Genomic DNA, 12,586 nt, shown 5'->3' with positions numbered 1-12,586 from the left:
ATAACTGAGGCTTAGTCTTGCCCTCTTGGCTTGCATCCCGACCAGTTTCATAGAACATAGAACATAGAACATAGAACATTACAGCGCGGAACAGGCCCTTCGGCCCACAATGTTGCGCCGACCAGTCTTATTTTTTAAAAAAAAACATTGACCCTCTAATCTAAACCAATCCCTTTTCGTCCATAAACCTATCCACCAATCTCTTAAACGCCCCCAAACTAGGCGCATTTACAACTGCTCCTAGCTGCTCCCTTGCACTTTATCAAGGGAAGGGAGAGTTGATTTCGCTGTTCTGTGCTTTTTACATCCTTTTCTTGACGCTTTTTGGATCCTGTCTCCTCCAGTAGTTTCAGGTGGGTGAGTGTTGTCTGTTCCACTCCTGTTCTTTGCTATCTCTGTGGGTAAAGGAAGTTCCCTCCCTGTATCTGTCCTGTATATGGGCTTGAATCCTGTCCCTTCCTACCTTCGAATGGCAGGAAGCTACTGCAGCTCATTGGCTCCCTGTGGGTTTGGGATTCCCATCCCTGAGTGGCCAGGAGGCAATATGGTGTCTTGGGTCAATTCCTTGCCTTCCATCCCTGTTTCTCTTTGGATGAGAGATAATTGTTTTTACCCTGTGGTATTTTGCGCTCTGGTGGGCTTTTGGTTTCTTTAGGGGGTGTTTGTGGTGGATAAGTCTCCAGATCTGGGTGCCTTATGTTCTCGGGTATATTGTGGAAAGGGTGTGGGAGAAAGGAAAGCGGCTGCCTGGTTTTTCTTACAGATTCGGGGAGGGGGGTTTTCATGGGAGGGTCGAGGGTGGGTTGGAGTGAGGGGGAGTCCTTGGTGATGGTGTGGATCTTTGGTAGAGGGGTTTTATTCCTGGGGTGGGAGTTCTTTTTGGTAATTTTGGTGTCTGTGGTGTTATGGTGGGGGGTGGGTTTATTCAACACTGTCTGGATTGATTGTGTTGGGTTCTGGGGGATGGACTGGCCCCAGCGGTTATGAAGATTAGGGGTTGGGGGGGGGGCCTGGGGGCGTTTGGGGGGGTCCTTCTTGTTTGTAAAGGTTATGGAGATTAGGGGTTGGGGGGGGCCTGGGGGCGTTTGGGGGGGTCCTTCTTGTTTGTAAGGGTTATGGAGATTAGGGGTTGGGGGGGCCTGGGGGCATTTGGGGGGGTCCTTCTTGTTTGTAGGGGTTATGGAGAGGTTTGTCCCCCCAGGTGGTGGGGTATTGTCTCTAATGTTTTGGATTCTTTCCTTTCTCTTTTTTTTCTTTTCATTACCTTTTTGTGGGGTCTTGCTCAGGGTGAGTGATAAGTATTGTCTTCGTGTTCGAGCAAGGGGGGGAAGGGAAAGAAAAAAAATAAAGGGGGTATTTTTGTTTTGGTGGTCTCTTTGTTAGAGGGTGATCAGAAGGACACCGGGATATTCATAGAATCACAGGAACCCTACAGTGCAGAAATAGGCCCTTCGGCCCATCGAGTCTGCACCGACCACAATCCCACCCAGGCCCCACCCCCATATCCCTACATATTATATCCACTAGTCCCTCTAACCTACACATCTCAGGACACTAAGGGGTAATGTCTTAGCACGGCCAATCAGCCTAACCCACACATCTTTGGACTGTGGGAGGAAACCGGAGCACCCGGAGGAAACCCACGCAGACACGAGGAGAATGTGCAAACTCCACACAGACAGTGACCCGAGCCGGGAATCGAACCCAAGTCCCTGGAGCTGTAAAGCAGCAGTGCCAACCACTGTGCTACCACACTGCCCTTGTTGAGTCGGGTACGTTTAGTTGGGGAGTGGGATGTGCGCATTCGTCTTTCATTGCTATCCTTTCTCTGTGTTCTTCATATTTTGGCCTTTTTTTCCCTTTTCGTTGGCTGTGCATCGTTGGGGATGGGTTGGGCGTGTATACATATAGAGAAATATAGAGAGATTTTTGGAGTTGGACAGAGAGAGGACATGACCCCTTTTCCTCCGTTCCCTGTCACTTTTCTTTGGGTTCGTGTCTAACCCTTGTTGCTCCCTGTGATGCCTTGCCTTTATCTTGTCACTTGTTGTCTTCTTGGCTGCCGGGGTTTTTTCTCCTTATATGTTATATATTATTTGTGTTAGTTTTTTCTTGAGTGGGACAGTGAGTTGGGGGGTACCGCAGTGTGGCAGAAGCGAAGGAGTAGGTGGGAGGAAGGGGGGGAGTAGAAGAAAGAACAAAGGTAAATAGGCCGATGGTCTGCTTCTGTCATATCTCAGGTAGTTGGGGAGAGTTGGGTGTGTGTTAGAAGGAGGGGGCTGCTAAGTTGGGGGTTTACGTGTCTCCGGGGACTGGGATGGATGTCAAATTGGTGTGTGTGTCTTGAAGAGTTGTTTTTTGGGGGGTTTCCCAGCTGGGGAGGTTTTGTATCTGTTGCTGAGTCAGTTTCTTTTTCAGTGTGTTGGTAGATTTCGTTAGTGGGTGGACTACTGAGGAGGTAGTAGGTGAGCGGGGGGTGGCGGGGACAAGAGGTAAGGTGGTGGGATACAAGATCCTGGGGGTTGTGATGTTGGTGGGAGGTTGTTGGCTATCCTCCCCTTTCATGGTGCTTTTGTCTCCCGTGCGTGCCTTGGGGGGGCTGGTGTGAGGGGGCTCCCAGAGTTGGTGGGATGGGGTGACTTTTTATTCTTTGTGGGTGTTTTATGGTGAGTGGGTGAGAGTGAGGGAGGGAGTGAGGGAGTGGTGGTGGTTTGGATCATGACTCTTCCCATTTCTTGCACAGGTGCCGATCTGACCGCTGTCACCACCTGCGAACTCTGCAAAAAGAGCCTCAAGCTGGACTTCGACAACTTTGATGTTCACGAGTTCCACCGCAAGCGTGCGGCCTCACAGGTACAGGGGGAGTGCGGCCTCACGGGTACAGGGAGAGTGCGGCCTCACGGGTACAGGGAGAGTGCGGCCTCACAGGTACAGGGGGAGTGCGGTCTCATGGGTACAGGGAGAGTGCGGCCTCACGGGTACAGGGAGAGTGCGGCCTCACGGGTACAGGGGGAGTGCGGCCTCACAGGTACAGGGAGAGTGCGGCCTCACGGGTACAGGGAGAGTGCGGCCTCACGGGTACAGGGAGAGTGCGGCCTCATGGGTACAGGGAGAGTGCGGCCTCACGGGTACAGGGAGAGTGTGGCCTCACAGGTACAGGGAGAGTGTGGCCTCACGGGTACAGGGAGAGTGTGGCCTCACGGGTACGGGGAGAGTGCGGCCTCACAGGTACAGGGAGAGTGCGGCCTCACGGGTACGGGGAGAGTGCGGCCTCACAGGTACGGGGGGAGTGCGGCCTCACGGGTACAGGGAGAGTGCGGCCTCACAGGTACAGGGGGAGTGCGGCCTCACGGGCACAGGGAGAGTGCGGCCTCACGGGTACAGGGAGAGTGCGGCCTCACGGGTTCAGGGAGAGTGCGGCCTCACAGGTACAGGGGGAGTGTGGCCTCACGGGTACAGGGAGAGTGCGGCCTCACGGGTTCAGGGGGAGTGCGGCCTCACAGGTACAGGGGGAGTGTGGCCTCACGGGTACAGGGAGAGTGCGGTCTCACGGGTACAGGGAGAGTGCAGTCTCACGGGTATAGGGAGAGTGCGGCCTCACGGGTACAGGGAGAGTGCGGCCTCACGGGTACAGGGAGAGTGCGGCCTCACGGGTACAGGGAGAGTGCGGCCTCATGGGTACAGGGAGCGTGCGGCCTCACGGGTACGGGGAGAGTGTGGCCTCACGGGTACGGGGAGAGTACGGCCTCACGGGTACAGGGAGAGTGCGGCCTCACGGGTACGGGGAGAGTGCGGCCTCACGGGTACAGGGAGAGTGTGGCCTCACGGGTACAGGGAGAGTGCGGCCTCACGGGTACAGGGAGAGTGCGGCCTCACGGGTACAGGGAGAGTGTGGCCTCACGGGTTTTGGGAGAGTGCGGCCTCACGGGTACAGGGAGAGTGCGGCCTCACGGGTACAGGGAGAGTGCGGCCTCACGGGTACAGGGAGAGTGCGGCCTCACGGGTACAGGGGGAGTGCGGCCTCACGGGTACAGGGGGAGTGTGGCCTCACGGGTACAGGGAGAGTGCGGCCTCACGGGTACAGGGAGAGTGCGGCCTCACGGGTACAGGGAGAGTGCGGCCTCACGGGTACAGGGAGAGTGCGGCCTCACGGGTAGAGAGAGAGTGCGGCCTCACGGGTACAGGAAGAGTGCGGCCTCAGGGGTACAGGGAGCGTGCGGCCTCACGGGTACAGGGAGAGTGTGGCCTCACGGGTACAGGGAGAGTGCGGCCTCAGGGGTACAGGGAGCGTGCGGCCTCACGGGTACAGGGGGAGTGTGGCCTCACGGGTACAGGGAGAGTGTGGCCTCACGGGTACAGGGAGAGTGCGGCCTCACGGGTACAGGGAGAGTGCGGCCTCACGGGTACAGGGAGAGTGCGGCCTCACGGGTACAGGGAGAGTGCGGCCTCACGGGTACAGGGGGAGTGCGGCCTCACGGGTACAGGGGGAGTGTGGCCTCACGGGTACAGGGAGAGTGTGGCCTCACGGGTACGGGGAGAGTGCGGCCTCACGGGTACAGGGGGAGTGTGGCCTCACGGGTACGGGGAGAGTGCGGCCTCACGGGTACAGGGAGAGTGTGGCCTCACGGGTACGGGGAGAGTGCGGCCTCACGGATAGAGAGAGAGTGTGGCCTCACGGGTACAGGGAGAGTGCGGCCTCACAGGTACAGGGGGAGTGCGGCCTCACGGGTACAGGGGGAGTGTGGCCTCACGGGTACGGGGAGAGTGCGGCCTCACGGGTACAGGGAGAGTGCGGCCTCACAGGTACAGGGAGAGTGTGGCCTCACGGGTACGGGGAGAGTGCGGCCTCACGGGTACAGGGAGAGTGTGGCCTCACGGGTACGGGGAGAGTGCGGCCTCACGGATAGAGAGAGAGTGTGGCCTCACGGGTACAGGGAGAGTGTGGCCTCACGGGTACGGGGAGAGTGCGGCCTCACGGGTACAGGGAGAGTGCGGCCTCACGGGTAGAGAGAGAGTGCGGCCTCATGGGTACGGGGAGAGTGCGGCCTCACGGGTAGAGAGAGAGTGCGGCCTCACGGGTACAGGGAGAGTGTGGCCTCACGGGTACAGGGAGAGTGTGGCCTCACGGGTACAGGGAGAGTGTGGCCTCACGGGTACAGGGAGAGTGCGGCCTCACGGGTAGAGAGAGAGTGCGGCTTCACGGGTAGAGAGAGAGTGTGGCCTCACGGGTAGAGAGAGAGTGTGGCCTCACGGGTAGAGAGAGAGTGTGGCCTCACGGGTAGAGAGAGAGTGCGGCCTCACGGGTAGAGAGAGAGTGTGGCTTCACGGGTAGAGAGAGAGTGCGGCCTCACGGGTAGAGAGAGAGTGTGGCTTCACGGGTAGAGAGAGAGTGCGGCCTCACGGGTAGAGAGAGAGTGTGGCTTCACGGGTAGAGAGAGAGTGTGGCCTCACGGGTAGAGAGAGAGTGCGGCTTCACGGGTAGAGAGAGAGTGCGGCCTCACGGGTAGAGAGAGAGTGCGGCCTCACGGGTAGAGAGAGAGTGTGGCCTCACGGGTACAGGGAGAGTGTGGCCTCACGGGTAGAGAGAGAGTGTGGCCTCACGGGTAGAGAGAGAGTGCGGCCTCACGGGTAGAGAGAGAGTGTGGCCTCACGGGTAGAGAGAGAGTGCGGCCTCACGGGTAGAGAGAGAGTGTGGCCTCACGGGTAGAGAGAGAGTGCGGCCTCACGGGTAGAGAGAGAGTGCGGCCTCACGGGTACAGGGGGAGTGTGGCCTCACGGGTAGAGAGAGAGTGTGGCCTCACGGGTAGAGAGAGAGTGCGGCCTCACGGGTACAGGGGGAGTGTGGCCTCACGGGTAGAGAGAGAGTGCGGCCTCACGGGTACAGGGGGAGTGTGGCCTCACGGGTACAGGGAGAGTGCGGCCTCACGGGTAGAGAGAGAGTGCGGCCTCACGGGTACAGGGGGAGTGTGGCCTCACGGGTAGAGAGAGAGTGCGGCCTCACGGGTAGAGAGAGAGTGCGGCCTCACGGGTACAGGGGGAGTGTGGCCTCACGGGTACAGGGAGAGTGCGGCCTCACGGGTAGAGAGAGAGTGTGGCCTCACGGGTACAGGGGGAGTGTGGCCTCACGGGTAGAGAGAGAGTGTGGCCTCACGGGTACAGGGAGAGTGTGGCCTCACGGGTAGAGAGAGAGTGTGGCCTCACGGGTAGAGAGAGAGTGTGGCCTCACGGGTAGAGAGAGAGTGTGGCCTCACGGGTACAGGGAGAGTGTGGCCTCACGGGTAGAGAGAGAGTGTGGCCTCACGGGTAGAGAGAGAGTGTGGCCTCACGGGTACAGGGAGAGTGCGGCCTCACGGGTACAGGGAGAGTGCGGCCTCACGGGTAGAGAGAGAGTGTGACCTCACGGGTACAGGGGGAGTGTGGCCTCACGGGTAGAGAGAGAGTGCGGCCTCACGGGTAGAGAGAGAGTGTGGCCTCACGGGTACAGGGAGAGTGCGGCCTCACGGGTACAGGGAGAGTGTGGCCTCACGGGTAGAGAGAGAGTGCGGCCTCACGGGTAGAGAGAGAGTGTGGCCTCACGGGTAGAGAGAGAGTGTGGCCTCACGGGTAGAGAGAGAGTGTGGCCTCACGGGTAGAGAGAGAGTGTGGCCTCACGGGTAGAGAGAGAGTGCGGCCTCACGGGTACAGGGGGAGTGTGGCCTCACGGGTACGGGGAGAGTGCGGCCTCACGGGTACAGGGAGAGTGTGGCCTCACGGGTACAGGGAGAGTGCGGCCTCACGGGTACGGGGAGAGTGCGGCCTCACGGGTACAGGGAGAGTGTGGCCTCACGGGTACAGGGAGAGTGCGGCCTCACGGGTACAGGGAGAGTGCGGCCTCACGGGTACAGGGAGAGTGTGGCCTCACAGGTACAGGGAGAGTGCGGCCTCACGGGTACAGGGAGAGTGTGGCCTCACGGGTTTTGGGAGAGTGCGGCCTCACGGGTACAGGGAGAGTGTGGCCTCACGGGTTTTGGGAGAGTGCGGCCTCACGGGTACAGGGAGAGTGCGGCCTCACGGGTACAGGGAGAGTGTGGCCTCACGGGTAGAGAGAGAGTGCGGCCTCACGGGTAGAGAGAGAGTGTGGCCTCACGGGTACAGGGAGAGTGCGGCCTCACGGGTACAGGGAGAGTGCGGCCTCACGGGTAGAGAGAGAGTGTGGCCTCACGGGTACAGGGAGAGTGCGGCCTCACGGGTACAGGGAGAGTGCGGCCTCACGGGTAGAGAGAGAGTGTGGCCTCACGGGTACAGGGAGAGTGCGGCCTCACGGGTACAGGGAGAGTGCGGCCTCACGGGTAGAGAGAGAGTGCGGCCTCACGGGTACAGGGAGAGTGCGGCCTCACGGGTACAGGGAGAGTGCGGCCTCACGGGTACAGGGAGAGTGCGGCCTCACGGGTAGAGAGAGAGTGCGGCCTCACGGGTACAGGAAGAGTGTGGCCTCACGGGTAGAGAGAGAGTGCGGCCTCACGGGTACAGGGAGAGTGTGGCCTCACGGGTACAGGGAGAGTGCGGCCTCACGGGTACAGGGAGAGTGCGGCCTCACGGGTACAGGGAGAGTGCGGCCTCACGGGTACAGGGAGAGTGCGGCCTCACGGGTACAGGGGGAGTGCGGCCTCACGGGTACAGGGGGAGTGTGGCCTCACGGGTACAGGGAGAGTGCGGCCTCACGGGTACAGGGAGAGTGTGGCCTCACGGGTACAGGGGGAGTGTGGCCTCACAGGTACAGGGAGAGTGTGGCCTCGCGGGTACAGGGAGAGTCCGGCCTCACGGGTACAGGGAGAGTGCGGCCTCACAGGTACAGGGAGAGTGTGGCCTCACGGGTACGGGGAGAGTGCGGCCTCACGGGTACAGGGAGAGTGTGGCCTCACGGGTACGGGGAGAGTGCGGCCTCACGGGTAGAGAGAGAGTGTGGCCTCACGGGTACAGGGAGAGTGCGGCCTCACGGGTACAGGGAGAGTGCGGCCTCACGGGTACGGGGAGAGTGCGGCCTCACGGGTAGAGAGAGAGTGCGGCCTCACGGGTACAGGGAGAGTGTGGCCTCACGGATAGAGAGAGAGTGCGGCCTCACGGGTACAGGGAGAGTGTGGCCTCACGGATAGAGAGAGAGTGCGGCCTCACGGGTACAGGGAGAGTGTGGCCTCACGGATAGAGAGAGAGTGCGGCCTCACGGGTACAGGGAGAGTGTGGCCTCACGGGTACGGGGAGAGTGCGGCCTCACGGGTAGAGAGAGAGTGTGGCCTCACGGGTACAGGGAGAGTGCGGCCTCACGGGTACAGGGAGAGTGTGGCCTCACGGGTAGAGAGAGAGTGTGGCCTCACGGGTACAGGGAGAGTGCGGCCTCACGGGTAGAGAGAGAGTGTGGCCTCACGGGTACAGGGAGAGTGCGGCCTCACGGGTACAGGGAGAGTGTGGCCTCACGGGTAGAGAGAGAGTGCGGCCTCACGGGTAGAGAGAGAGTGCGGCCTCACGGGTAGAGAGAGAGTGCGGCCTCACGGGTAGAGAGAGAGTGCGGCCTCACGGGTACAGGGAGAGTGCGGCCTCACGGGTACAGGGGGAGTGCGGCCTCACGGGTAGAGAGAGAGTGTGGCCTCACGGGTACAGGGAGAGTGCGGCCTCACGGGTACAGGGAGAGTGCGGCCTCACGGGTAGAGAGAGAGTGCGGCCTCACGGGTACAGGAAGAGTGTGGCCTCACGGGTAGAGAGAGAGTGCGGCCTCACGGGTAGAGAGAGAGTGCGGCCTCACGGGTACGGGGAGAGTGTGGCCTCACGGGTAGAGAGAGAGTGTGGCCTCACGGGTAGAGAGAGAGTGCGGCCTCACGGGTACAGGGAGAGTGTGGCCTCACGGGTAGAGAGAGAGTGTGGCCTCACGGGTAGAGAGAGAGTGCGGCCTCACGGGTACAGGGAGAGTGTGGCCTCACGGGTACAGGGAGAGTGCGGCCTCACGGGTAGAGAGAGAGTGCGGCCTCACGGGTACAGGGAGAGTGTGGCCTCACGGGTACAGGGAGAGTGCGGCCTCACGGGTACAGGGAGAGTGCGGCCTCACGGGTACAGGGAGAGTGCGGCCTCACGGGTACAGGGAGAGTGTGGCCTCACGGGTACAGGGAGAGTGTGGCCTCACGGGTAGAGAGAGAGTGTGGCCTCACGGGTAGAGAGAGAGTGCGGCCTCACGGGTACAGGGAGAGTGTGGCCTCACGGGTACAGGGAGAGTGTGGCCTCACGGGTACGGGGAGAGTGCGGCCTCACGGGTACGGGGAGAGTGCGGCCTCACGGGTACAGGGAGAGTGCGGCCTCACGGGTAGAGAGAGAGTGCGGCCTCACGGGTACAGGGAGAGTGCGGCCTCACGGGTACAGGGAGAGTGCGGCCTCACAGGTACAGGGAGAGTGCGGCCTCACGGGTACAGGGAGAGTGTGGCCTCACGGGTACAGGGAGAGTGTGGCCTCACGGGTACAGGGAGAGTGTGGCCTCGCGGGTACAGGGAGAGTGTGGCCTCACGGGTACAGGGAGAGTGCGGCCTCACGGGTACGGAGAGAGTGCGGCCTCACGGGTAGAGAGAGAGTGTGGCCTCACGGGTACAGGGAGAGTGTGGCCTCACGGGTACAGGGGGAGTGTGGCCTCACGGGTACGGGGAGAGTGCGGCCTCACGGGTACAGGGAGAGTGCGGCCTCACGGGTACAGGGAGAGTGCGGCCTCACGGGTACGGGGAGAGTGTGGCCTCACGGGTACAGGGAGAGTGCGGCCTCTCGGGTACGGGGAGAGTGCGGCCTCACGGGTACAGGGAGAGTGCGGCCTCACGGGTACGGGGAGAGTGTGGCCTCACGGGTACAGGGAGAGTGCGGCCTCACGGGTAGAGAGAGAGTGCGGCCTCACGGGTAGAGAGAGAGTGCGGTCTCACGGGTAGGGAGAGAGTGTGGCCTCACGGGTAGAGAGAGAGTGCGGCATCATGGGTACAGGGAGAGTGCGGCCTCGCGGGTACAGGGAGAGTGTGGCCTCACGGGTAGAGAGAGAGTGTGGCCTCACGGGTAGAGAGAGAGTGCGGTCTCACGGGTAGAGAGAGAGTGTGGCCTCACGGGTAGAGAGAGAGTGCGGTCTCACGGGTAGAGAGAGAGTGCGGCCTCACGGGTACGGGGAGAGTGCGGCCTCACGGGTACGGGGAGAGTGCGGCCTCACGGGTAGAGAGAGAGTGCGGCCTCACGGGTACAGGGAGAGTGCGGCCTCACGGGTAGAGAGAGAGTGTGGCCTCACGGGTACAGGGAGAGTGCGGCCTCACGGGTACAGGGAGAGTGTGGCCTCACGGGTACAGGGAGAGTGCGGCCTCACGGGTACAGGGAGAGTGCGGCCTCACGGGTACAGGGAGAGTGCGGCCTCACGGGTACAGGGAGAGTGCGGCCTCACGGGTAGAGAGAGAGTGCGGCCTCACGGGTACAGGGAGAGTGCGGCCTCACGGGTACGGGGAGAGTGCGGCCTCACGGGTACAGGGAGAGTGTGGCCTCACGGGTAGAGAGAGAGTGTGGCGTCACGGGTACAGGGAGAGTGCGGCCTCACGGGTAGAGAGAGTGTGGCCTCACGGGTACAGGGAGAGTGCGGCCTCACGGGTACAGGGAGAGTGTGGCCTCACGGGTACAGGGAGAGTGCGGCCTCACGGGTAGAGAGAGAGTGCGGCCTCACGGGTACAGGGGGAGTGTGGCCTCACGGGTAGAGAGAGAGTGTGGCCTCACGGGTACAGGGAGAGTGTGGCCTCACGGGTACAGGGAGAGTGTGGCCTCACGGGTACAGGGAGAGTGCGGCCTCACGGTTAGAGAGAGAGTGTGGCCTCACGGGTACAGGGAGAGTGTGGCCTCACGGGTACAGGGAGAGTGTGGCCTCACGGGTACAGGGAGAGTGTGGCCTCACGGGTACAGGGAGAGTGTGGCCTCACGGGTACAGGGAGAGTGCGGCCTCACGGGTAGAGAGAGAGTGTGGCCTCACGGGTACAGGGAGAGTGTGGCCTCACGGGTACAGGGAGAGTGCGGCCTCGCGGGTACGGGGAGAGTGCGGCCTCACGGGTACAGGGAGAGTGCGGCCTCACGGGTAGAGAGAGAGTGCGGCCTCACGGGTACAGGGAGAGTGCGGCCTCACGGGTACAGGGAGAGTGCGGCCTCACGGGTACAGGGAGAGTGCGGCCTCGCGGGTACAGGGAGAGTGCGGCCTCACGGGTACAGGGAGAGTGCGGCCTCACGGGTAGAGAGAGAGTGCGGCCTCACGGGTACAGGGAGAGTGCGGCCTCACGGGTAGAGAGAGAGTGCGGCCTCACGGGTACAGGGAGAGTGCGGCCTCACGGGTAGAGAGAGAGTGCGGCCTCACGGGTACAGGGAGAGTGCGGCCTCACGGGTAGAGAGAGAGTGCGGCCTCACGGGTACAGGGAGAGTGCGGCCTCACGGGTAGAGAGAGAGTGCGGCCTCACGGGTACAGGGAGAGTGCGGCCTCACGGGTAGAGAGAGTGCGGCCTCACGGGTACAGGGAGAGTGTGGCCTCACGGGTAGAGAGAGAGTGCGGCCTCACGGGTACAGGGAGAGTGCGGCCTCACGGGTAGAGAGAGTGCGGCCTCACGGGTAGAGAGAGTGCGGCCTCACGGGTACAGGGGGAGTGCGGCCTCACGGGTACAGGGAGAGTGCGGCCTCACGGGTACAGGGAGAGTGCGGCCTCACGGGTACAGGGAGAGTGCGGCCTCACGGGTAGGGAGAGTGCGGCCTCACGGGTACAGGGAGAGTGCGGCCTCGCGGGTACAGGGAGAGTGCGGCCTCACGGGTAGAGAGAGAGTGTGGCCTCACGGGTACAGGGGGAGTGCGGCCTCACGGGTACGGGGAGAGTGCGGCCTCACGGGTAGGGAGAGTGCGGCCTCACGGGTACAGGGAGAGTGCGGCCTCGCGGGTACAGGGAGAGTGCGGCCTCACGGGTAGAGAGAGTGCGGCCTCACGGGTACAGGGAGAGTGCGGCCTCACGGGTACAGGGGGAGTGCGGCCTCACGGGTACAGGGAGAGTGTGGCCTCACGGGTACAGGGAGAGTGCGGCCTCACGGGTACAGGGGGAGTGCGGCCTCACGGGTACAGGGAGAGTGCGGCCTCACGGGTAGGGAGAGTGCGGCCTCACGGGTACAGGGAGAGTGCGGCCTCACGGGTACAGGGAGAGTGCGGCCTCACGGGTACAGGGAGAGTGCGGCCTCACGGGTACAGGGAGAGTGCGGCCTCACGGGTACAGGGAGAGTGCGGCCTCACGGGTACAGGGAGAGTGCGGCCTCACGGGTACAGGGGGAGTGCGGCCTCACGGGTACAGGGAGAGTGCGGCCTCACGGGTACAGGGGGAGTGCGGCCTCACGGGTACAGGGAGAGTGCGGCCTCACGGGTAGGGAGAGTGCGGCCTCACGGGTACAGGGGGAGTGTGGCCTCACGGGTACAGGGAGAGTGTGGCCTCACGGGTACAGGGAGAGTGTGGCCTCACGGGTACAGGGAGAGTGTGGCCTCACGGGTACAGGGAGAGTGTGGCCTCGCGGGTACAGGGAGAGTGCGGCCTCACGGG

The 12,586-nt window shown here is 62.3% G+C and overlaps 1 protein-coding gene across 1 annotated transcript in view; it reads left to right on the top strand.

Moving 5' to 3' along the window:
• The window catches only part of LOC145339071 (uncharacterized), a 58,025-nt gene that overhangs the window by 32,326 nt on the left and 13,113 nt on the right, over positions 1-12,586 (top strand). The window contains exon 6 of the mRNA XM_080183493.1: positions 2,744-2,853. Coding sequence (XP_080039619.1) covers positions 2,744-2,853 — 110 coding nt within the window. The remainder of the gene's footprint in view (positions 1-2,743; positions 2,854-12,586) is intronic.

Source organism: Carcharhinus amblyrhynchos, unplaced genomic scaffold (genome assembly GCF_965287045.1).
Source record: "Carcharhinus amblyrhynchos unplaced genomic scaffold, sCarAmb.v2.hapA chromosome_314, whole genome shotgun sequence".
NCBI classification, from domain to species: domain Eukaryota; kingdom Metazoa; phylum Chordata; class Chondrichthyes; order Carcharhiniformes; family Carcharhinidae; genus Carcharhinus; species Carcharhinus amblyrhynchos.
Note: the sequence above shows the minus strand (reverse complement) of the source record. Positions and strands in the feature narration are given on the sequence as shown.